Below are 24,488 nucleotides of genomic sequence, written 5' to 3' on the forward strand. Positions count from 1 at the left end.
GTAACATGAAGATGAACATTTGATGCTTTACAGTATCATAATTACATACATTTTTGAATAGATATACCAGTTTATAATAAGTTGTAACTGGTGGCCTCAATAATGGTTAATAAATAATTTACAAACGCTTTGTAGATCAGTTAGAAGCCCTTAATAGAAAAACTTTGGGTTTTCGAGTTATGAAGAATCTCTGTGTCTAGTGTTAAATCTCCTCGAACATGACACTCACTTTCACTTCATCAAGATTATCCCTCCAAATGGACTGTTAGACCACTTATCTCCTGGGGAAGGTCTGGACCAAAATTCATTTATTGATAGCTAATTATCATTTACACTAAGACATGGTGGCTTATTAGAAAGTGATAGTATTTATTAAGGGATTGCCAACATTTGTAACTATATTATTACCAATAGAAATGATCAACACAAGCCAAAGGGATTTTTCACAGCCTGGCAAACCAAAATGTGTCCCTATTAGTGACTTCTAGTTGGTCGATAAAGCATTAGTAAGTTACTAACTAGCAACCTACCATAATGACATACCAAACACGTTGCACTTTATTAGAAAGCAGTTTCAGAACTCCTACTGAACTAAAATGTCCAAAAACTTTATAAAAACAAGCAAAGGCAAGACATATTCTAACCCACATGATCTTTTTGCATCTAGAATAACGTGTATAAATATATAACATTTGTATAACACATTTAAAGAAGAGACTTGATATTGTACCAGTTGGGACAGTCACTTTAATGGCAATAATTACAGATCTGAGTCACAAAAATAGCAGTTAGTCTAGATAATAACATAGCAGCAGGAACATTCATAAAACATCTTTGTAACACCTGAAGTCTTGCAAAGCAACAATGCTATTTCATAAATATTTATGTAGATAAATAAATTCCTCTGATGGGTATACAGATGAAACAGCAAAAAAAAAGGAACGTTTTTTGTACTTGGCTGGTAATTTCAAAATGACACAATTTCACCATGTAAATGTGAAGCTAGAACTAAGGTAAGAAATGTACAATTTCTTTCTTACCTGATTTCAATTCTTTATATGTAAGTACTGCAGTATAGAACATCAAGTATATACAATAACACATTGTATATTATGTACTCTTTGTGTTCGGTTAACACATTTGAACTGTTTAACTCCTCAACCAGACAAAAATATACAAGCTGTTGCTCTTCAAACGGCGGCCCAATGTTGCATTGTAGCTTATGATTTAGCCTCCAGCATTTCTTTCAACAAGACGTGATAAATGTGCCTTGTTGTTTGAAGGTGGCAGCACACTATCAGCACTTACATTCTGAGTAAAACAGTCTTTCATTAATGTGTCCCCCCCCTACCACCTCCTACTAAACACAACAGTATTTGCCACTATGTGAAGACTGAGAGACAGAGTATAAAGCTTCAATAAGCACATTCAATTCAGCAGCCTCTGTTGAGACCTAACAGTCGTGTTCAGTTTACCAAGGCATCCTGAATGTGACCAATGACAAGCAAACATTAAAAACTGACTGTATTTTTTTCAGCTGTGTTTAAAAGCTCTCTTCAGCACAAAAAAAAAACAAAAAAAACAAAAAAAAGCTACCTGCAGCCAGTGCCTCCATCCTCTGCTTTGATTTTCTTGTCATTACTTGTTAATAAAGGTAGAAAATAACAGTCCTGGCCCTGGCCATCTCTTTAATGACAAGCCCCTTTCTTCAGTGTGTCTGCCCGCGGGGTCGTGGTTCGGTTACAGCGGTCGCCACGCTTCAGCGCACTGCACTTCATCCTTTCATCTGCACGGCACTGATCAATGCGAGATCAGAAGACAAACCACTTCATGTACTGCCTGTCCATGTGTGAATGTGTCTGAGGGAGGTTTTCTTCTCCCTACCCTAAACGTGTAATTGGCTATGCCCAGAGGCTAAAAGTCTTGTCATCATTGTATGTTTGAGTCTCCTCTCAGGAGACCATGTGGTGAAGGAAAAAGCCAGTTCTCATACAAATCAGTTAGCTTTAAGGGTTAAATGTAAACGACGTACAGATATCATACAAGTAGGCATCGTAATTTTGAATACATGTAGGTGTGTCATCTAACAAATGGCACATGTTTAGAGGTTTGTTAGCTATACATCAGCCCAGTATGACCACTTGGGAGCCTTTCAAAGTCATGTAAAATGTGGAATGTGTGGAAGCAGAAAAACGAGCAAGACAAGCTTCAAACACACAACACAACTGTGATTAGCAACCTACTGTATATCCACACCTGTTTCTAAACTTGGCGGTACCAACTAACGCAATAAAGCGATGTATACATTGCTTTTTCGTCATTATCACATCGCCATATCTCTAAAGGGTGTCTAGTTTTTCTCACGAGCTAAAAAAGTAGCAGGCCACCAATATTTATCAAAACATGTGGAATATGGTTTCTTAAAGCAAAATGTAATGGCACATATATACATCTCAGCAGCGGGTATTGAGCAACAATCATTTGCAGAAACTTTGATCCTCCAAAAAGTACTAAATAGCTTTGTTGATTTTAAATATTTATCCACTCTGTAAGTGTAAAAACGTTGAAAGCTGCAGCTCTCTCACAATGTTAATTTAAGGTTAAAGCTGCAAAGATTTAACAGTCTTAAAGTCTTTAGGTAATTTGTTTCATGTAACAGTGAGTGACCAAACTCTTAGAGTGTGACTAATTCTATTTTAGCTTTGCATCAGCAAAGCCCAGAGCTTTCATTTATTTCATAATCACGCTTCAGTCGGAGTCAGAGATTTGTTCACTATTGTTCCGTCTGAAGTGGCACAATGTCTTGAAAACGATACATCAGAGGACGTACGCCAAGTTAACTCAGCGCCAAATGTTAATGGATAAATCACAAAGATCTGCACAAGAGATTTCTTTAAGAATTAAATCAAGAAAGGCTTGAACCTTTTGAGAAGGTCTTACTTTTCTATGTCGCCTTTTCATCCATGTACCCACTTGTCGTCTGTCGTGGGACACAGCAAAAAAAGAACGAGTGACCTACTCATCCAGAGACAACACTTCAAACTTGTGGACAAACTTTTTTTTTTTTAGTATACGTGCTTCAAGTTTTGAAACTAGGGTGTAGTCCAGGATGTCATCCATTCCAAATACATCTACAGTACTGTATATGAAAATATCTGTGTCACCGCTCTGCCCCAAATAAATTGGAATTAGTCTTAAGCAGGATGTCTCTGTGGGTTTAAGAAGTACAACTTGTTCTTTTGATTTGAGTTGCCCATGTCAGGAAATAAATAACTTTCTACCAGACACGACACTTCAGCTCAGGGTTCATTAGACTGCCTTTTTGGCACTGGAAAGCTTCTGAGAATGCTTCGAAATTCTGGAGAGACCCAAGCACCCTAAAGACAAAAGAAAAACAGATTGTTAGTGGTGATAAAAGCCAAAGTATATTATGAATGTTAGAGGAGCGCTAGCAAGTGTGAGACCAACCTCCAAGTCCTCATATTTAATCAGTGAATGGAGCTGCACTGATTCAGATACTTTAATGAGTTATGCTTTGCTGCAAAATACTTTTTCAACAGGAGCTTTAGACTTATATTTACAGTGTGGTGTATTTTTGTTTTTAATGAGTTCCAGCTGAGGTGTCTGGCTGTGCTGAGACTACAGACAAGGTGAAGTAGCTTTGTCAGTCCTGCCACACAGAGAGAAAAGCAACAAAAGGAGGTGAAAGTGTAAAATGAATTATTGTCGCTTTTGGAAAAGACAATAATCAATCTTGCAATAAGAGGTTTTTTGGCAACTCGGGCAATAGAAACAAGCTGTAAAAACACTGACAAATTATCAGGTAACATGCAGTGAGATTGTAGAGTTTTTGCTGTGCAGGAAAACTACACTAATGGAGCAGTAACAACAAAGCTGTGGGCTGGGAAATCAAAACAATGAGCTGAAAGGCTCTATAAACCTCCACAGAGATGAGCGGAGCTGCAGAGTCAGGTGATGATTCTCTGTGGTTTCGTCACTACAATTGACTCCTTTCATTCACAAGTTGTCATGTGATCCATTGTTAATGTAAAAATATTGATGATAGTATCTATCTTTCTATCTAAGCTATATTTGGATAAATACATGGGGTTAGCTGGATTTTACAAGACAAATATAGTGTATTTTATATTCTTTAGTGACAGGGTCATTTTAAAAATATATTCAGTTTGCAACTAAAATAAACTGCAACACACCTCTCAACATGGATCTCATTTTAAAGCTAAAACATAGTGATGAAAGCTTCAAAGCTATTTTGAGTTTGGCACAGCTAGCAAAGCTAATAAAATGTTCCTATTGTGAGTCAGTTAATGGCAAGGTAAGCATTCAGTTTCACTGTCAGGCTTTATATTCTAATTGTTTGTGAAAAATCCTTTTTTTATTAAAGGGTTACAACATTGTCTGGTGCACATTTAGCTCAAACAAAGCAGTCGCTTTTTTTCCTTAGGGCAACAATAGATTCTTTTAATACACCCTATAACAGAGTTGTACTGCTTTGATTATCAACTAAATCAGTCAGACTACTAAATAATTATTCTTGCTGGTTCTGAAAATTTGTTATCACTACACCTGCCGTATGTTAATACCTGATCATATTAAAACTCATACCTGTATTCTAAGGGACTGTGTGAGTCAGTCTTGATGGACTGGCTGGCGTACTCAGGCCGATAAGCACCGCACCACACCTAAAAAAAGAAATTAATTACATGAGTAGAGTGTAATCCTTTTTTTTAGAGCAGTCATTAGTGGAGATGTCTGCAGACTGGTAACAATACAAATACATTTCTAAAATTGCAAAAAAAATTTCCTGTATACTAAGTATTTATATTGCATCTTATACTTCTTTAACTGATTTTTTCAAACCTTGAAAATGCCACTTTGGTATGAACTATTTTACTGACTTGTAAAATTCACATCACAGCAGTAAGTGTGTAAATGATTGTGGCTCTTAAACAGATTTGTTCCGGGTGTTTGACCAGTTTTATTGTTGATGACAGTTTTCTGCTTGTGCTTTACATTCTCTGGCACCAAGAACCTCTTTACTTTGGCAGCTCTTCTCATCCCCCATGTGTGTTGATGAACTCTGATTTGTTCTGGGATTGCTTGAGCGTCTCACCCCCTGACAACTCTCCCTTTGTCCCAGTGTTTACTTCTCAGCGCCAAACGTCCACTGAATAATGCTCCTCCTGAGCTTTGGCTCTTGACTCCAGATGGGGAAATTATTGCCAATCATCTTTCTGCTAAAATGATACATTCAGAAATAACATTTTTCCTTATTTTTCTCACTTACTTGGGCAAAGTTAAGAAAGAAAAGCTGCTTGTGATCCATGTCTAGACCAGGCAGACGAGGTTCTTCACCCTCTATCTCCACCCACTTTAGATAAGCCTGTAAACACAACGCTCACAAACTTAAAAACAGATTTCATATTTGCAGAAAGTTCATTACAAGCTTTTTGTCATTTGTCATTACTGCCGAAATAGTAACATGTGGTTTTGTGCTTTTGTGGGTAACGTCCAACCTTGTATGCTTGACGAACCCCTCCGTTGTCTGCAATGTTCTCCCCCAAAGTGCTGATTCCACTGACCTGCGATCACAAAACCATGAACACACACTAACATGAAAACAATCATTCCAGCAGTCACAAAATACACCGTTTACATAGTCAGAGATCACAGCCGAGACAAATATCTAATTTCATACATGCCACTTGGTGCTTACATTTTGTCCACCTGCTAGCTTCCAGTTGAAGTTGCCATATTGTTGCACCATGCACTGTGACTGCTCTTTAAAATGCTCCGCAGAGTAATTACTCCACCAGTTTAGCATATTACCATCCTTGTCAAAATTACGCCCTGCAAGGAAACATAATGCAATAAGTAAAGTACTATTTAAACTGTATTTATTGCTTCTGGTTTCCCAAAATACCCACGACGAATCACCCATGTCTCACCATTGTCATCAAATCCATGCGTGATCTCATGTCCAATAACCATTCCTATTCCGCCAAAGTTAAGAGCCTGGTGCTGATGTTTACTGAAGAACGGCGGCTGCAGGATTCCTGCTGGAAACACTGGACCGACAAAAAAACAAGCAGATGCACATAAACAACAGGAGTGAAAACACTCTGTACTGGAAGCACTTAATGGCATTAGATTTTATGGAGACTGTGTCACTATAAAAAAACATCTTCTATTTGTCACACAGGCTGCTGGTGGCCTCATTGATTCTTGTGAGCCGTAAAGCTCTTACCTATTTGGTTTCTGTTGGGAGAATAAAATGCATTCACCACAGCAGCACCAATGATCCACCTGAGGAGAGATTAAGAATTTGATTAAAAACTGATAAAATGGCACTAAACAGAATTTTCATTTGAAGGAAGCAACTATACAATCCATGCTTGGAGCTTTTTGTGCACCAGACATAATATTTAAACCTTAATTTTCATGTTCATTTAAAATTACTCGATGATGATACAGAACAGCATCCATTTGTTACTAAAAAAACAGCTTACTATCAACAATTTTTATTATGTTTTTGGATGAACAGGACCCTGTTTACTGTCTTGGAAACAGAAAGCACGAGCAAAAGTCTGCAACTATTTGTATCTCAAAACATAATGTAATCGACTTCATTTAAAGCCTGGAAGAGGTTCTATGTCATGTCATGCACTTGAACTGAGAGCACTAAGAAAACACGATGACCACCTGAATCCAAGCGCTTGTTTTACAAATAAGAAAAGCTTGCAGTTTCAGATGTATCAACAACTTACAAGTTAGGATCGACTGGTTCTCTGAGCTTCCTCAGACTCTTGTGTGCCTCAGACTTCAGGTTCTCGAGGATGTTCTCAAAGTAATGTTCTTCACTAAAGTTTAGCTGAAAAGAGAAAGAGGCCAACATAAATGCATATTGCAGGTAATTAAAATGTGGCCTGGAAAGAGACTCAGTTCTTACATGAGCGTACTCCTGGTCGAGCTTCTGGTTACTTTTCTCCAGAATATGGTCTGGATAGCCAATATGCTCCTTGATTGCCATGGCCTACAAGAGATGCACCACATTCTGTAAGACATCATCCACTTGAGATATGTTGATAGTTTCTCAGGACTGAAGTAAAATCTTTGCTCGAGTATGTACTGTACCTTCTCTCTTGCCTTCTCCTTTGAGGGAGAATCCATCCAGCTTAACTCCTCCAGAGTTTCCACATAGGCTTTCTGGATCTTAGCGATGAGGTCACTGACCTGTGAAAATATGACGCACAACAAAGGGCTTACTTACAATCTCATACAGAAATGCATTTTTCATAATTATGAGTCTCCAGGGAACCCAAGCTGCAATGTAATACATGTTTTTTTCTAGGAAAAATGTGAATGAATCCATACAAAATTAGGAATAATTATAATTGCAGTGTAATTATCCCTACAGTGCATAACAGTTCAATGAGGCATGAGATGCATTTCATAACACTAAATCGTTTTGCAATACATGCTTTGTGTTTTTCATACCAGATAAAGCAGAAAATACATTTCATTTCACAAAAGTGAAATAAATATGGCAGGTAATTTTTTTTTTTTTTTTTGGTGGCACATGATGCATTTAGAAACTCGACACTTTGCCCCTCAATGTCAGTTTTTTGGCACATAATGTGTGTTTTTCCCATGAATTAGTGCACACAATGCAGCATTTGTGTTATAGCTTGCATACCATGGTTTGATGTAAATGTTTGTTGTGGAAGTAACTGATTTTCATGCTCCATCAAGGATTTTGTCTCTGTTTTGTTTAGGCCCGTTTTTACAGCAAAAACAACTCACCATTCGTTTACTTTCTCCAGCAAAGGTCTCACGCACATACAGAGCTCCAACTGCGTTCTCCATGCTACTCTGGACATAACGGACACATTCTCGCCACCAAGCATCCTCCACAGTGGTCCCGTACAGAGTCTGGCAAGCACAGAAACACTCACTGAAATTGTGTTTTGGAACTAGGTTACATAAATATGTGTTATTGTATTATGTCATGCTCATCGCACCTTCCTGTAACGGGCTCTGGCATCTTTGAAACGGCGGCTCAGGCTATTAACTCTGTCAGTGATGAGCTGCCAGGTGAGGTAGTTCTGCATAGTCCTGCAAACATCAGTTGTTTTTGGTAAATTATGCTGATTGTAACTTTTCTGTAGTAGTTTGATCTTCATGGACTTATCTTTGCATAAGACTGACCTGACACTGTGTCTGGAGAGAACTTCATTCATCTTCTCAAGGTAGGGAGAGCTGTACACCACCACCTCCTCCTCCAGCTGGACCTCAATGGACACACTGGACAAAACACCTTGAATAAATCGTGTCCAGTTAAAACCCTGGAAAACAAAAGGTAGGACAGTATCTTTTACCATGTTTAGTTTCACTAAATATGGTGAAGGTACTATATGGTCAAATATGCTTTACAGAATTTTACATGTATTGCAGTAAATTTAAATCTCTATAGATTCAAGTCTGAAATAGGTCATTCCTTTCTATAATATATAAATAAGGACGAGTCAAATAATCCAACTTTTCTGGCAAAGGCTGAACAATGGCTGCTAGGTAATATTTCCAAATGGAATGTGAATATCTTAATATGTTTTTTATGTTTTACGTTAGTAATAATGATATTTTTGATAGTTGCATCTTGAACTACGTCTTACAACCATTGTCTTTTATTGTTATGTTTTTCCCCTGATATTTTTTAATGTTAGATATTGAATATCTCCGTCATGATAAAGACTGGTGGACTATGAAAAGACTAGGAATAACAATGGAAATAAGTCGGATATGTTGTATCTTATAAATATGTTAGAATGTTGTCAATAAACTAAATCAAATGGAAGAAAACTGAGTGAATGTTTCAGCACTTGCAGGCACAGCAGGTCATCTGTGACACTTTGAATTACTGTACAGGTATGCAAGGAGTAAACAATGGCACACGAGGTGTTGTTATGCACAAAAATAACAGATGAAGCCGATGCAAAGAACACTGCATTATTTTCTATATCAGGACACTTCCCGAGTGTATTATAACACTTATACCACAGCCACTCACTGTACACAGACAATAAGAGATGCTTTCACACCTTCATCAACTGTTTAATTTTGTTTTCAGTCATTTTAACCAAGTTAGTTTCACCTGTGAGAGCTACCTGTAGTGTAGCACAAATCAGAGGTAGCCTACTGTTGCTATGGTTACTTGCAGTTTAATATACCTTGCTAACTGAAACTATGTTTAAGATTCCTGTTAAACAATTTTAAAAAAAATAGACATTTTGGGAAATTTGCTTAGTCGCTTTCTTGTCGAGAGTTTGCACTTTGATTAGGCAGCACACAAGAAAGAATTGAAATCACACTTACATTCAGGCTGAAGGTGCTCTGCAGATCACCAAGTGTCATCTTATTATAGAGAACGGTGACATCTTGGCGCTCCTCAGCTGGAGATGTGGCCTGTCCAGCAACAGGAAGGAAAAAAACCTTCTATAAATTGATGCTTGGTTATATTCACATTTTACACTCCTTTCATTAGCAAGGTCTCATTCTTCACGCTCTTGACAGGTGCAAAAAAAAAAAAAAAAAAACTGGTTAAAAGCTTGGCTGATTTCCTATGTCCACACTCAATGTAGCCTGGTTCTCTCATTTACTGGAAGCAGGGATGAGGTGCTCATTTATCATCTTGTCATTATTAATGTTCCTCAGCCCTCGTCCCACAATTCCATTTCCTGTTGTGGCTCGTACTCACGTTGGCGATGTCTGTCTCTAGCTCCAGCACTTGCATCATTTCCTCCCACACACGGTCGTCATCCTGAGTCAAGTTCCTGTCCTCTCGGGTTATCTTCGCAATAGAAATCATGAAATGTAGATAGGCCTCTCGAACCTATGGTACAACCAAACATGTCATAAATGTTGTTTCTGCAATAAAATCAAGATTGTGTCAAACAACAAAGTTGAATTATATGTGAGATGCTCAGATAAGCGGAAAATTACACTTGAAAACTCAAGAGCAAAGATTGTCTCCAAACAAAAAATGGTGGTTAGTCAGAATCATCCAAAGATCTCGATATGGACAGGTTTAGTTTGGACAACTTTAACTGTGATATTGTTGCTCAGCACCACAAATAAAATCCCATTCCCCTCCTCTGTATTAAGGTGGAGGCAGAAATATCAGGAAGATATCAGAAAACCAAAAGTGTCTGCATGGTTAGATACCACATACATGCACTGATCTGATCTGCCAGATCGGTATCAGAGCCAATATAAACCTTATGAAGTGGACTCGGTATTGGACAGATGTTATCACTATCAGTTACATTTTCTAAGTAATGGCGGGCCACTGATTTGGTTTTTAGTGCCACAGTAGTCCGGTTTCACGTTACCTTAAAAATTAACCTCAATTAGTTCCACACAATAAGATCCACAGATTTTAAATATGGGGAAAAGTAACTGGGTAGAAAGAGTTTAATAGGTGGAGTTTTGTGTGTGTTTTTTATGTGAACTGATCCTTTAAGGCCTCACCTTTTTGTAGTTCCCATCGTTGAAATAATAGTCCCTTGATGGCATTCCAAGTCCTGGCTGGTCAATCTAACCAGAATACAAGAATAGTAGTTATGTATTTTGCACGTTTAAAGTCAATATATTTACGTTTTGTGTGTTATTAACTGTGACAGTGTAATTGTCATAATGATAATGGCTGCAATTTGTTACTTGTGCTCAGACAGACAGTGATCTTACATAAATGATATGGCGCCGAGAGTCCCGGTCATCTGTCCACACATACATGTCCAGCAGAACCTTCTTGTGGAAACGAGCTGTAAGCGTGGCCAGCGTGTCCTCGAGGCTCCATGCTTCTTCTGCAACAAAATAATAGCACTTCATCTAAACACAGCTGTCTAACTGTAAAGAAGTGTTCAGTGTAGCAGGCAGCGAAAAGACTCCCTGTCTGCCTCTGCCGCACACTTAACCGGTGTGTAAATCAGTGTGTGCAGATGCAGCTATGCGTCGTTAATTCTGTTTGAGCCACCATCCATGATTACATTTAATTAAAGCAGCAAGAGCGAGGAGCTTGGGAAAGAAGAGAGTAGACTATTTAAAGCATCCTTCACAGTCCTGATTGAGAACCTGCTTCTCTGCCCACTCATCACGCTCCCAAACTGCACACCTGACTCCTCAGCTGGAGAGCCTCGACCGGCCTCTTGATCCCACCAACAAAGCTCAAACTCAGCAATTCACCGAGTACAAATATAGCTGTGCTGGCTCTGTGTGAGCACATGTATTTTGAGTAGGAACGTGAGTGGTTGTTTGTGTGGATGTACTGCATGTGCACATTTACACAGAACAAACTGCAGACATTAATCAGAGTGTGGTTCAGAGGTATTTCTACCTGTAGTGGTGTTCCAGTCATCCGACGCAACAGGCCAGTCTCCAATGCTGTCGATGAGCTTCAGAAGGGGCTGGGAGTCACGCTGCTCTATGAGGCCTGTAGGTGAAATGCCACAACTGTAAAACATGACAGCAACACTGCAGTCCTTTTACATTTCAAGCAGTAAGACAATATGTCTTATTGAGATTGAAAGTTATTTTTTGACCTTTGGAAACTGCAGTTAACAAAAACAATCTCACCACAAGAATGAACTTTCAATCTCAACTTTTAAGCCAATATGGATGAGAAATCCTTAAAGGATAAGGCTGATGATTTTCATTATTTTCCATATTGTCAACAAATCTCATGTGCAGAGCCAAACCCACAATGAATTGATCTACTTACAAGTATTGTGTGTGTATCCAAAGCCTGATATGTCTTATTCCTCTGTGCCATACACCACCCCATACACCATTGTTGTCTAAAAACTATTAAAACATGTCAATGAGCCACACCATTGTGCTTCTGTCTACAGTGCTTCATTAGCTTGTTGTGCTTCATATCATATCATTGTAAGTTTCTCAGAGAACTTCAGTACTTTGAAGGAATTTCCATATATAGGATTATGAAAATTAAACAGAGAGAAAATAGAAAAGGCATGCAGCTGTCTTTTCTTGGTTCAAATTGTAACTCTGTCTGTCTCTCCACAAGGCCGTTGCCAGGGGGAGCGGATGTTAAAGTATGGCAAGAGTTCTGCGTGTTGTGACTCGGGCCAAGGCCGTCTGCTACACAGGAATCCTCATCTGGATGGGGCGAGAGGTTTAGCTAGGCATGCAGACAACTCTCCTTCAGACTTGATGTGACATTTCACTGTGTCAACATCGGTGCTTTGATATGTAACTATTGTAACTTGATCAAGCTGTCAATAAATTCTTTTGCTTTAAGACATCCAAGGTTCCTGGTATTTGGGCTCCTAGATTTTTCCATAACAAGTACAAAGTCAAGAGGTTGTGTAATGTAGCACAACAAGCTAGTGAAGCTCTGTAAACGGAGCGCAGTGGCGTCTGCCGTACAAGGAACCGCTCTCCTGTGACTGAAAATGTGATCACTCTTATTAGTATTTGGAGGCATTTCTAAACAAACCAACGTGACTATGATCGTTGTCGTGATGGAGCATGTCACCCAGTGCAACGGTGTGGCTCACTGTCATGTTTTTAATAGTTTTTGGACGATGCAGGTATACGACACAGAGGAGTAAGCTATATCAGACTTTGAATACACATACGATACTTGTAATTAGGATGATTTCATTGTTGGTTTGGTTCTGCACATGAGATTTGTTGACAATAAGAAAAAAATATAGAAAATTGCCAGCCTTATAACTTAAAGTACTTAGACAAAATAAAAACTTCTACATTTCCATGACAAGTGGGCAACTCCATCTCCTGAGGAAGTTATGTAATCTGTAGGGGAAGATCACATTATACAATCGAAAGCTCCAGAACAGCTACTAAGCGTGCCTTGTGGTAATTTTTTTTTATCAACATACCTCCTTTTAGAGGAATATATTTTTAAACTGAGTAAAAAGAGACTTACTCTCATTCATGCAAGAGCTGTAAAGGACTTTGGCTTTCCGGATGGCATCCCTGTCATGTTCATTCCCCATCTCAAGAACACCTGCAACAACAAAACATATGCAGACATTTCCTCTCTGAAGAAATCCCACGCGCAGCTCCAAATACTGCAGCCCACCAAAGATTGAGCCCCCGACCCCGACACTGTTCGACTGCACCAGCTGACCTTTGAGGACAATCTCCAGCTTGTCCCTCAGAATGTCAAAGACGCTGTGTCGGGAGCTGGTCTCCGGGATGACATGTCGCTCCAGCCAACCCCCGCAGGCATACTGGTAGAAATTATCACAAGGCTTCACAGACTTATCCATGTTCTGCAAGAGCCGAGCAGCTTTAGGTATCACAGAGACAAGAGAGGGAAAGAGAAACAGAGGGACAAATAAGGTTATGGAGGAAATTTGTTTGCAAAATAAACCAGCAGGAGAGCAAAGAAAAAACAACTTCTCTCACCTGCAGTAACACAGTCTGCAGTTGTGCACACATTGTTGAGGTTGGAGTGATACAGCTGGCCTGGAAAAATCAGTGTCAACAATTATGAGAGAGAATGTGGACTATTTGACAACTTACACCCCAGCTGAGACAGAGAAGACGTTGTTCTGTAATGAATATCAGACCGACCTGACGTAGAGCTAATTCTAAACAGCCTAGATCTACAGTGTAGCCTGTGTGTTACAGGCTTGTCTATGTCAGCAGGGACTCTGTTCTTTCACTTTTGTGTGACACTGCTGATCAGGCAGTAAAGGGAATTACAGTATCTATCAGAGGTGCCACTCGAATATGACACACGCCAACCCACTTGTCCCACAGTATCCTGTGTTCAGTTTAGAGACTCACCTTCACCTGTTGAGCTTCTTGACACACTCGGCCTGTTAGATTCCTCTGAGATGGTTGGAAGAAACAGATTTTTTAGAAATCAGTCATTGTGAGAAGGAAAAAGAAAGAGAAAATACAAGTCTTGTGCAGTCTTGTGAGATAATTTGTCTCAAAAGAAAAGAAAATATCCCCCAAAAATTGTTGTTATTTTATTCTCAAGGGTTACACCTGTGTGTGTACTGTATATGGTATTTTTCATGAGTAACATTAACCTTTAAATTATCCCAGAAAAAGATCTGATGGCATTGCTTGCACCAATATTGCATAAAGCATGCATGGTCATTTCTGGAGGCATTTTGAGGGTCAGAATAATTTCCTGTATCAGCGCCAGTTTGCAATCACAAAAACAAAACAGAGTAGGGAGACACTTGTCATTACAGCTGCCATCTGTCATATCTGGATCTTTCCATGCTGAGCCTGACAGAGCCATTACCTTTCACAACCGATGTGTAGAGGACTACCAGTCCGGCCAAGGCACAGCTGACCAACAGCAGCAGCACGGACAGACCGATTTCTGCAACAGTCCAGCGACGCTTCCCAGGTTTACTTGATTTCTCCATGATATCCATTTGGCTTTCGGATTTGCCCATTCTCCTGACTGCCGGCTCTGTGGCAAAGACACCGTTGTTGAGTGTGGGATGGTCCAGGCTGAGAGCTACAACTGTGTGTGTGTGTGTGTGGGCTGTGCAGTGATCCATCTGTAAACTGTGCCAGCTGACCTGCAGTGAGTGAGCTTCAACTGCTGAACACCTACAACAACTTCACTGACAGGAGTTGTGAAACTGTTTCCACAAAAAACAGTTTGTCACGCTACACATTACTCTTTCCTAAAGTGCCGTAAAAATGTTCCAGCCGAGGTAGAATTTTTATTGCATTCCTATTTTTGAGCCTGTTGAATGAAAAAATGTTTTTTTTTTGCATTGTTCCTTTCTTATCTTCAGAAAAAACCTGATAGCATTGATTAAATCAAATGAGCTAGTGGGTCTGCATTCCCTCTTACTTATTGATCCATCATGAATGTTATCTTAATGTGAGAGGAAGACTGATACAGAAAGAAAAGGAAATTGAAGATTATTCACATTCAGTGTGTTTCAATTTCATAGAAGAAAAAGTTGCTTTTTCTTTCTTTGCTTTTCTTTGCTTCTCATTTGAACCTTAATAAAGGCAGCGTAAAGAAATTTAGGCAATATGGAGATGTACAATATCTTTTGTCTTAAAATTGGAAATACATGAGTTGTCTCATTAAGAGTGTATTCAGAAGACAAAACCACCTTTTTGCAAACTGCAAGGAAAACTTTGCAGTAGGTCTTATAGATATAGATGATTTATTGTCTATTTTGTTAAGGTTATTTCATGGCTGTCTTTATACATTGTGTATATTACACAATTTTGTTATCTAAGTTAACAATATTTAGCCAGCTGAGCAACTGACACTCTACTTTAACATTTTCAAGCAGTGCTGCGACCCTACTTGACATTGCATTTTTCCATTCTGCACTTGAAACAGAGATCGTAGTTTATACAGAATTTAGAAAAAGTTATACTAATGTTTATTTCTCTCCATATGGCTCAACCCTCATGCCTCCCTGTATAATGCCTTGATAGTTAAATTGTTGTTGTTACTATAATAATGATGGTTCCATCTGTTTTAATAACCTGACCATGTTCAATACATTTGGCTCAGTGCTTGAGTTCATTTAGGACATTATTTCCAGCTTCATCATTAAACTCCATCTGTTGCTAATATAGTCGAGGATAGAGAGTCGTTGTGTATATTCAGTGTGACACTTATGTTGGAAATAATTTTGCGAACAGTAAATTAACCATTAAACTTACTTTCATTGCCCCCTCCCTTCCCCCCACACTCTCCCACCCCACTCACACACACACACACACACACACACACGCACACCAGCTTTTGAGCCATAATCCTACTTCAAGAGAGCTAATTTCTATGCACAATAATTACGTATGTGTGAACACAATATTGCAAATGAGCATTTGTGCAGAGGACAAAACGACAATCACCCGTGGCTTTCAGTGGCATTGCTTTGCATCTATTCACTCTGCAGCACCTGTTTCTCCATAACCAACCCTACTGCCCTATCATTAGGCCTGACAGGGGACAGGCTGTAAATCAGAGGTTCACACTGCAGTGCCCCATTAGCCCTTACTGATGAATACTCATGGCCACATATCTGGCACTATAGTGTTGAAGAGCAGGCAGGGGGCTTGTTAGAGCCTCACTGCCATCCTCAGCATTAGACCACACGCAAACGCTCTCTGAGGCAAAACCCTGCTGCATTGCTTTAAAGAGAGGCCCCACTTTAAAACTATGCAATAATGTGCAGTCTGCTGTGTCAATATGAAGAGTTATTTACATCTTTAAATGTCCTCAGATAGCTTTGCTGCATTTCTATTCAATCCTCCATGCGTTCCTGGTTTTAAATACTTATTCGTTATGTGCATTTTTTAATTTTATTTATCAACAACCATAAAACCAATGCATATTAATCTCTGTGGCTCATTTCCAGCTCAATACAGCAACATGGTAGAGTGGGACAATAAGACTAAAAGATAATGTATTCATATTTTAAACCTTAGTGAAATGGCTTTACAAAAGGTTTTTTTTCTAATCAGAGTAATAATTCAGACTCAGCAGCCTTTAATAAATGATATTAGATTTGCACAGACCAGCAAAATTATTCTGTCAGTGATCAGAATTCAGCAAATTAAACATTTTTTAGACTTATCAGCATTATCATAGACTTATAAGTAATCAGAATCTGGCGAAATGTGTGTTAAGTGCTGCAACAACAGCTGTTTCTATGACTAGACCTGAAATGATCAAGCGGACTGTCAATAATCAGAGCATGGCGCACATTGTGTATGTTATTTCTTATATTTATTTATTTATACTAGTATGATGAAATTGGTCTTTATGCCTTTCATAGTAAGGCCAGTCTGAGAAACGTATTAAATGTGTTCATTTTGAAAGCACTAAGCTGCTGAATATCATGTTTTGTTGTATAACGAAAGTAGACCTAAAAGCTTAGATAGTTAAGAAATATAGATACTATTGAATTTGCAACTTTAACAACAACAGATACAGAATACAAAGAATAAAAGACTGAAATATAACTTAAGTCACCAAAAATCAATTTCTTTCCTGTCTAAGCTTTGAGTGGTTTAATTCTAGTGTCTTTTTAGGAGAAGCTGTGTTATAATATGCAGCTGTTTTAGGACTTTTTATATGTCGGAAAGAACTGAATGTTCAATCTGATGTTGAATATGAACGTTGACTCAAGCAGGATGTATTGTCTCATCTATTGCATGCACTGCTGGTAGACAATTATTTTTCTCCTTTTTTAGTATTTTTGTATTTTTGGGCATTTTAATCCTTTATTCCAGACAGTGGAGGATGACATGAAACTGAGGGAGAGAGATGATGTCCGGACGTGAACCAGGGATGTTGCAGTTCATGGTTAGTGTCTTAACTGCGCTGAAGTCATGACACAAAACCATCTGAGAAGTAATGTGTTGGAAGCATTTTGACACCATAGATAAAAAAAAGATTGTGAATAAAGGTAGCGGAGGGATTTGTGCTATTTCCCTCCCTGAATAGAGTGATCCACCAGCCAGATGGATAGGACAGGTTTTGGGAGACAAAACGCAGGGCCAAAAATGGTAAAAAAAACAGCTGCTCCTTGATGTGAGTGCAAGGTAACAGTCGACCGCAAGAGTGTATCTTTTTTTTATTCAAGTGTGAAAAAACTGTGGCAAGTACAGTGACAGATAAGACCCACTTCTCCCCCTACTGAGCTCTACACAACACTCTCCAGCTTTATGCTTGTGCACCAAAGTGAAGCGCAGGCCTCTGCAGGTGGCGCGTTCTTAGAGCTAGAGGTGTTTAGTAGTAGACATAGGAACACATTTTAAACACAGAATCTTTGTCACAGATTCAGAACCATTGCCACTGACCGATTCAGTAGCTTTTAGCAGTGAAGATCCTGACTCGTGACTGAGAGCACTGTTGTTGCGTCTGCTCCTGGTTAAAAGCTTACTGAAAGACTGTGAAAGCAACAGAAACAATCGTGATGTGATAACTGCTTGAGCTATTAGCCTACCTTACAAACAGTGTCTTACCTAACTGTATAAACAGTGCTGTTATAGGCTACATTTTATACTGAACTTGCTACTGAACCAAAGAACTGAAGTCAGAATCAGCGCTGAATGTTGAGGCGTAATGAACGGTGATGTGTTCGCTTACTGATGCACATACCGAAGTGCAAACTTAGGAAAAAGGAAACAAATTATAGTCAGTGACTGCAAATATTTGAACTGAAATGAGCAAAACGATTTCTTTTTGTTCAGCAGAGGGATTCATGATTTCCATTTCTACATCCAGCACCTCTGAATTGGTGAGTGAAATAATTTTGTTTGATTCATTTCAAAGATTCATGGTCACTGACTATGTGATAAGCAATCACCATTAATAACGCTGTGACTTTACAACGCGCCTTCTTTCTGTTTTTAGTTTAGACTGATTCTACTAAGTCATCAGAAAGGTTTTATTCAGTTTAGTATAAAAATAGGCCTATAAAAGCACTTTTTATAGGGTTCACAGTACAGAAGTCACATAACTGCAACATAGTTATCTGTCATTGTTGTTTCTGTAGCTTTCAGTCTTTCAATAATATTTTGACCATGAATACTGTGTATATATATATATATAATAAAAATGGCAATCTCAGTCACCAATGAGAGGAACATCAATGCAAAAAGCTACTAGTGACACGGATGATTTAGGACACTCAGTTCAGTTTGAGGATTCACTGTTAAAGATTCATGTACTGAACACCTTTTCAAGTGCTGTCAAATAACAATTTTCTATCCCCAGAACCTTTGATATGAGCAAGACAAGACGGCAGCACAGAAAGTTACATTGCAGTAAGCATATTATACGATGCATGAAACAAAGTGTTAACCTACTAGTGACATGGTGTAATCTAACCGGTCAGAGGTTCAGTGTGTCAAAAATAAAATCCTTTCCCTGAAAGTGAGACTAATCTGTACTAAATGTTTTAAAGGCTCCTCGTTTTAAGCACATTAAGATTACATGCGGCTGTGTGCAGTGACTGGTACTGTTCCTCTCTAAACTTAGTGCTCCAACAAAACAAGGATTAACACACTGATCAGGCTACGCCAGCAATCTGCACACTTTCTCTAGTTTGGTGTTATTCACATACATCTACTAACCATTTATGCCCTCACGTCTATGCTAATGACATCAGCATTTTCCACATGTAAAAAGGTCCAAACATCTTAAAATCTTAGTCTTTAAGAAGTGAACCCACTTTTACAAATCTGTCCTGGGACTGCTGCTGAGAAGCTGACATGATTGATACCTAAAGGCTACAGTTTCAGGTGTCTAACTTTAACCACCTTCACTTTGGTACTTGAGATCAAGAAGAATCTGGTCTAAGAATCCACAGGCTTACCTTTATATGTGGATGGTAGAAGTCCCTGAGCCGTTCCCCCACAGCGCGCTAATATCTCAAACACCCCTGCTGAGCATCCACTCAGAGCTGGTGTGTAGAGAAATGAGTCTGTGCTGCGGGTTGAAGGAGATGTTATCCAGTTCACTGTGCTGCTCAGGGAATGAGTGAGGCAGCGGAGAGAGAGAGAGAGAGAGTGAGAACAAGAGAGGGAGGAATGGACAGAAGGAGGGAGGGAGAGAGGGAGAGGAGAGAGAGAGAGAGAGAGAGGAGAAAGGAGGCAGATGGGAGGTGATAGTACTGGATTGTTTTCTATTACTCGACTGTGATAAGAAAAATGCCGGGGATGTCTGTGTGTGTGTGTGTGTGTTGAGGACTTGAGGTGGGTTATGATATATGTGTGTGTGTGTATCTGAGGGGTCAACATAGTATTGGATGTGTTCCAGTAAGCATCAATATCTTTTTCTCAATGTGAAGTGTCCCCAGCTGCTGAGCAGAAAATGCAGCTTCGAAAAATCTGGAAAGCTTGCAGAGAGACAAGACAAACAGGACATGTATTCTTAAAGCGCTCGGCAGACAGATTATCCAGTACCACAGAGTTTCTAAACCTCTTTCAGCTGTTTTTATTATACCAGTGGTCATACAGGTGAGGATTTACCACCTTCCTGTTATCATCAAAACAAACACCACTCACCACACTGCTCTGGTCATCTCTCTGTCCTCTTGTGTCCAGAAAGACTCGTCTTCAGGCAGATCTTGGATGCCCACAGAGCGCCTGGTGGGGATCTGAACCCTGGCCTGGTGTCAGATTGAAATGGCATGGCGCCCAGGCTCATTATCAGCCTGATTAACCACACTAATTAGCTGATAATAACCAGAAAGTGGGGGTTGATGCTTGTGGCCACACAGTTGCTCAGGTGCTATTGCTGCCTCAAGACAAGATGAGAGATTACCCCTGAAAGAGTAAACACATTTAGCAGAGAGTGATCATGATCAAAACTAAAACAGAACATGCATTTAAGATGCACTAAATGTGTTAAAGATCCCTTTTATGGCTCACATACATGCAGCATTATTTAAATCCATTCGAGGGGAATCTCACAGAAACGTTTATAAGTGAAGAAGCTTGCAGTCATTTAACAACAGCGAGACTGATGGAGCGCAATGCAGCAGGGAGTCGAGGTTTGCAACTGAGTTTATAATTTATTCATAGATTTTATTTAGCAGAGAGGATGTTTCCTCTCATATATTCATAGTGTTAAGTATTTTCGAATGAGTGCAATTAACTTATTAGTATTTCGGCGTTGATCTTGAATCCTGAATGTTATTTTCAGTGTCACAGACATTCAGAGATTGATTACACTTCACGGTTTTTAATGGGAGTTAATATTCAGGTAGACTGTAGTCAAAATAACCAAAATATATTTGTGAATCAGATTGTTCTTTTTTTCACTAAAAGACTGTAATTGTGGAAGATATCTACTATATTTAAATGACTCCGATGGCTGACACCTCATATTAGCTTCAGATCAACTTTTGAATACATTTATGCACCAAACAAGTGATGTGAATTTTGTCCCCCATCATTTATATTGTAAGCACATCTGGAGGGGATCTTCTAATGGTCAGTATGAACAGGAAGCAAAACCAGTTTAAATGTTCATTTGGGCACCTCACTGTTGTTTCAAGACAGACTTGAAAAGTTGTGAACTCGTCCTTTAAGGTCTACATGTTATTTCTGCAGGGAAGTACCCAGATGTACGTCTTACCCACAGAGATCAGGAAAGGCCACAAGACAACATGTAATCAGGCATAAAAGTGTTAGGTCATCTTTCTGTCTCTCTGAACTATGAAGTCATCCCACAAGCGCTGTGGTAGGTACAGTGAAATCATACATTTTCCCATGTGACTGCAGCCACAAAATTACTTTTTATGTAAAAAAAAAATGCTTCTGAATAAGACAGCTGCTTTATTTCTACCCGTTTGCAGAAATGTGTCTGTTCTGACTAATGTTTTTCTACTAATTTAAGCTTTCATTCAAAGTAGATGAACATCAGTGCTTTTTAAGTTTCAGTTTCTGAATTATGCTGCGCTGGTTAGACTTTTCTCACATTTCCAGGTGTCACAACCTTGCTTTTTAGCAGCTGTGTTTGCTGTCTGGCTCTGTGTTGCAGCATTATCAACTATTATGTTTCTTGTTCCATTTTGTCATGATCGTTACCTTCCATTAAATATACCGTTTGTTGACATCAAATCTTGACTTTGCTGCAGTTTCTAGTCTGGATATTGTATGTTATACACTTGAGCTGAGTGCAGACTATATCCTCTGCTTGGCAAGAGTAAGTCTAATTATGTTTAAGTAGGGAACCACAAATTCAATTATTAGAGATTTATTTGCTGCAAGGCAGTGTATGTTTGTTGTCATGCTGGCCATACACAAAAACTGGAATGTCTCTGTGATTAGTGGATCTGAAAAACAAGCTTGAAAGCTTTTTAATTAGGCTATTGTTGATGAATGCTATGTGTTTGATGGAGAAGGCTGCTCAACTTTGCTAAAAGCCTGTGGCAGAAAATGCAATACACCGCTTAGAAACTCTCAGAGTAAAAAGAGGGGATATGGTTGTTGTTTGTTGTTGTTGTTGTTGGATGACAATTTATATATTTTGGCAAAAATTGTCTCATATCTTAAAATGATAAATTACAGGTTGTGTAATATGGACCAAATAGTAATGTTCTTTTCTTTGGCTACAACAAAAGACTGAGATAAGAAACCAACATGTCTTCATTTGTATCCAGATGAATTCATCAGCATTTATCTTGTGGTTTTTACATTTCTCCTGTGTTCTGTCCTGTGTTGAAATCACTATTTTAGAGCTGGCAGTTTAACAATAGTAGTAATCACTGCTTTACATTCTCCTCTCCTTGTTAATTATGTCCCGTGTTAAATATTGTCGGATTAGGCCAGCAGTCAGTATGAGCTTAACTAGCCCAGAATATGTGAGTTTTTAATTGCGAGGCTTAAAAACCATGTCGTTTGGGGCGAAAAGCTTATTTGTTGTGACTTTATGATGAGGTGATATAATCTAACGTCGAAGGATTCAGTTTAATTGGTCCCTTGTACAAATACGAACAATATAGTGTTGTTTATATGAGGGAGATTTGCTGAAAGCAGTAGATTCTGGATTAATTAGTGGCATTGATTGCAGTGTGACACTGGTGGCTGCTGAGGCAGTCCGTCTGTCTTGCCATGACAGCATTTAGTTGTCCTTACACACTCTCTGTCAGCTTGGTGGCTTTCAGTAGATTCATTACCTGGCCTCAGCTTGAAATAAAAGGCTGTGATTAACAGGTATGTTTCTTCTCTGCTGATTTACCGAATGTGTTTAATAGGCCTCCGAGAAGCACAGAGGCCATTAAGCACAGCAGTGACATAAAAGCCCCAAAATGAGGTCCCGTTGCTGACTAACTCAGAGCAACCAAACCTGAAGCAAGCCTCATGGTCTCTGTCCTCCTCTCATAAATCAGCAGCCATTAGATCGCCGGGTGTAATGTGTTGAAACAAGGGTGACCACAGCATGATTGCTGGGCACATTTTCACTGGCGTCTTCGTTCCTCACTCTTACTCAGGCAAAACCTAAGCGTGGCAGAGCATAATTGCTTGGGGGATAAACTCTGAAAAAGTTAAAATAGGCCATTAAAAGAAGAAAGAGTAATCTACTTATGCAGGACCCGCTATACAGAAGATGTTGAGTGTGTATTAGTGTCCCTCTCTCCTTCCAAACATGTTTATTGGCATCGTGTGTGTGTGTGTGTGTTTGTGTGTGTGTGTGTGTGTGTATGTAGCCCTACCATGCTGAATTCACTTGCAGCAATATGAAAAGCATATTGTTTGTGGAACATACTCTATTATCACACTCATATTAGCTTTTTAAAAACCTTTTCCTGGTCTGGTCTCCATTTGTGAATATTATCTATTGTGTCCCAGAGAAACTAACAAGAACAAATAGTTTTTTTCCCTTAAATTATTAAACAGATGTAAAACTGCACAGAAAATAATGAAAATAATAGCAAAAGAGGGAAAGGTGATTGTTGCAAAGCTCTTTTTCCAGGTTAGAGCACACAGCACTGCTATAAAAGACATGAAATTGAAGTCAAACATGTAGGAACCTGCAGTATCAATCTCATCCTGGGTGGGACATCTTAACGCTGAACATCGTTAAGCCATCAATAACAAATATTTTAGTTCAGTGTTTTGTTTGTCTGTTTCTGGAGAAAAGAGTTGCTTGTGGTGACAAACAGTGCTCGGATTGCCTTTAATCTTAACATCATATTAAATCATCAACTTGACCTGATTGAACCGGTCTCTTCGGGGCGCCTCACACATCTGTGGTCACTCCACCTGTCCCTCAGGTTGTAGCAGCCAGGACAGCACTGTGGCAGGTCTAATCCTCCTTATCTTAATGGCATCCACCACTATCACAGGAGCGGTGGGGACAATCGATCCTTTCCCTTTCTTTATCAGCAAAAAACACTTCCCTCACCAATCCTGTTGGTCACTCCCTTCTATCAGACCCCCCCGCCCCCCTCCTTCTCTCCATCAGATTCCTTAGCTGGTCTTTCACTTTCTGATATTACCTCATCTCGCTGTGCTTTGTCACAATCTTACCTAACTAGAATTTATTTGGAGATGTCTTGTTCCAGCAAAAATATTTAAAAAAAGCTTGTTGAGAGACGGGTGCTGCTTTTCAGACAGAACAATATGCTCACACACAGACCACACAGGGTGGATGTGTACCTTGGCTCCGGGTTATTTTCCTTTGCCTTCTCATATTCCCACTGTGACGATCGCCACTCAGCAACAAGGGAGTCAAGAGAGACTTTTCAGATCAGATAAAAAAAAGGAAAGCAGAGATAGCTGCAAGCAGTGGACTATGTGGTAATACCAAGTTTTCTTTTCAAATCCCTCACATAGCGCGGTTTGTATAACCACAAACTCTGGTTTCCCTGGACAATTGCTCAACTCAAGTGTATAGATTGTGTTTTAACAGGCATACTTTTCAAACTCCTGTCAAGCTTTTTGTAACTTTTTTTTCA

The 24,488-nt window shown here is 39.2% G+C and overlaps 1 protein-coding gene across 1 annotated transcript; it reads right to left on the bottom strand.

The window, feature by feature from the left end:
- Nucleotides 1–722: 722 nt before the first annotated feature.
- On the bottom strand, nucleotides 723–19,540 carry mmel1 (membrane metallo-endopeptidase-like 1). Its single transcript, XM_044350240.1, has 24 exons — nucleotides 19,398–19,540; nucleotides 14,330–14,503; nucleotides 13,858–13,902; nucleotides 13,474–13,533; nucleotides 13,193–13,354; nucleotides 12,989–13,069; nucleotides 11,414–11,509; nucleotides 10,765–10,883; nucleotides 10,549–10,614; nucleotides 9,776–9,910; nucleotides 9,394–9,483; nucleotides 8,230–8,366; nucleotides 8,043–8,136; nucleotides 7,825–7,953; nucleotides 7,156–7,254; nucleotides 6,971–7,054; nucleotides 6,789–6,892; nucleotides 6,269–6,327; nucleotides 5,970–6,089; nucleotides 5,738–5,871; nucleotides 5,538–5,603; nucleotides 5,309–5,404; nucleotides 4,627–4,703; nucleotides 723–3,377 (listed from the first exon to the last, which is right to left on the bottom strand). Exons 2-24 carry the CDS (start codon nucleotides 14,484–14,486, stop codon nucleotides 3,278–3,280), a joined length of 2,310 nt encoding a protein of 769 aa, XP_044206175.1. The 5' UTR covers nucleotides 14,487–14,503; nucleotides 19,398–19,540; the 3' UTR covers nucleotides 723–3,277.
- Nucleotides 19,541–24,488: the final 4,948 nt, after the last annotated feature.

Source organism: Thunnus albacares, chromosome 4, assembly GCF_914725855.1.
Source record: "Thunnus albacares chromosome 4, fThuAlb1.1, whole genome shotgun sequence".
NCBI lineage: Eukaryota > Metazoa > Chordata > Actinopteri > Scombriformes > Scombridae > Thunnus > Thunnus albacares.

What these genes read in the sequence shown, in the direction of transcription:
- mmel1 (XM_044350240.1), bottom strand. Translation starts at nt 14,486, where the DNA reads ATGGGCAAATCCGAAAGCCAAATGGATATCATGGAGAAATCAAGTAAA. An exon ending in GCTGGAGATTGTCCTCAAAG is followed by an intron (nt 13,070 to 13,192) that starts GTCAGCTGGTGC and finishes TTGTTGTTGCAG; the next exon opens with GTGTTCTTGAGATGGGGAAT. An exon ending in TAGAGACAGACATCGCCAAC is followed by an intron (nt 9,484 to 9,775) that starts GTGAGTACGAGC and finishes GTTGCTGGACAG; the next exon opens with GCCACATCTCCAGCTGAGGA.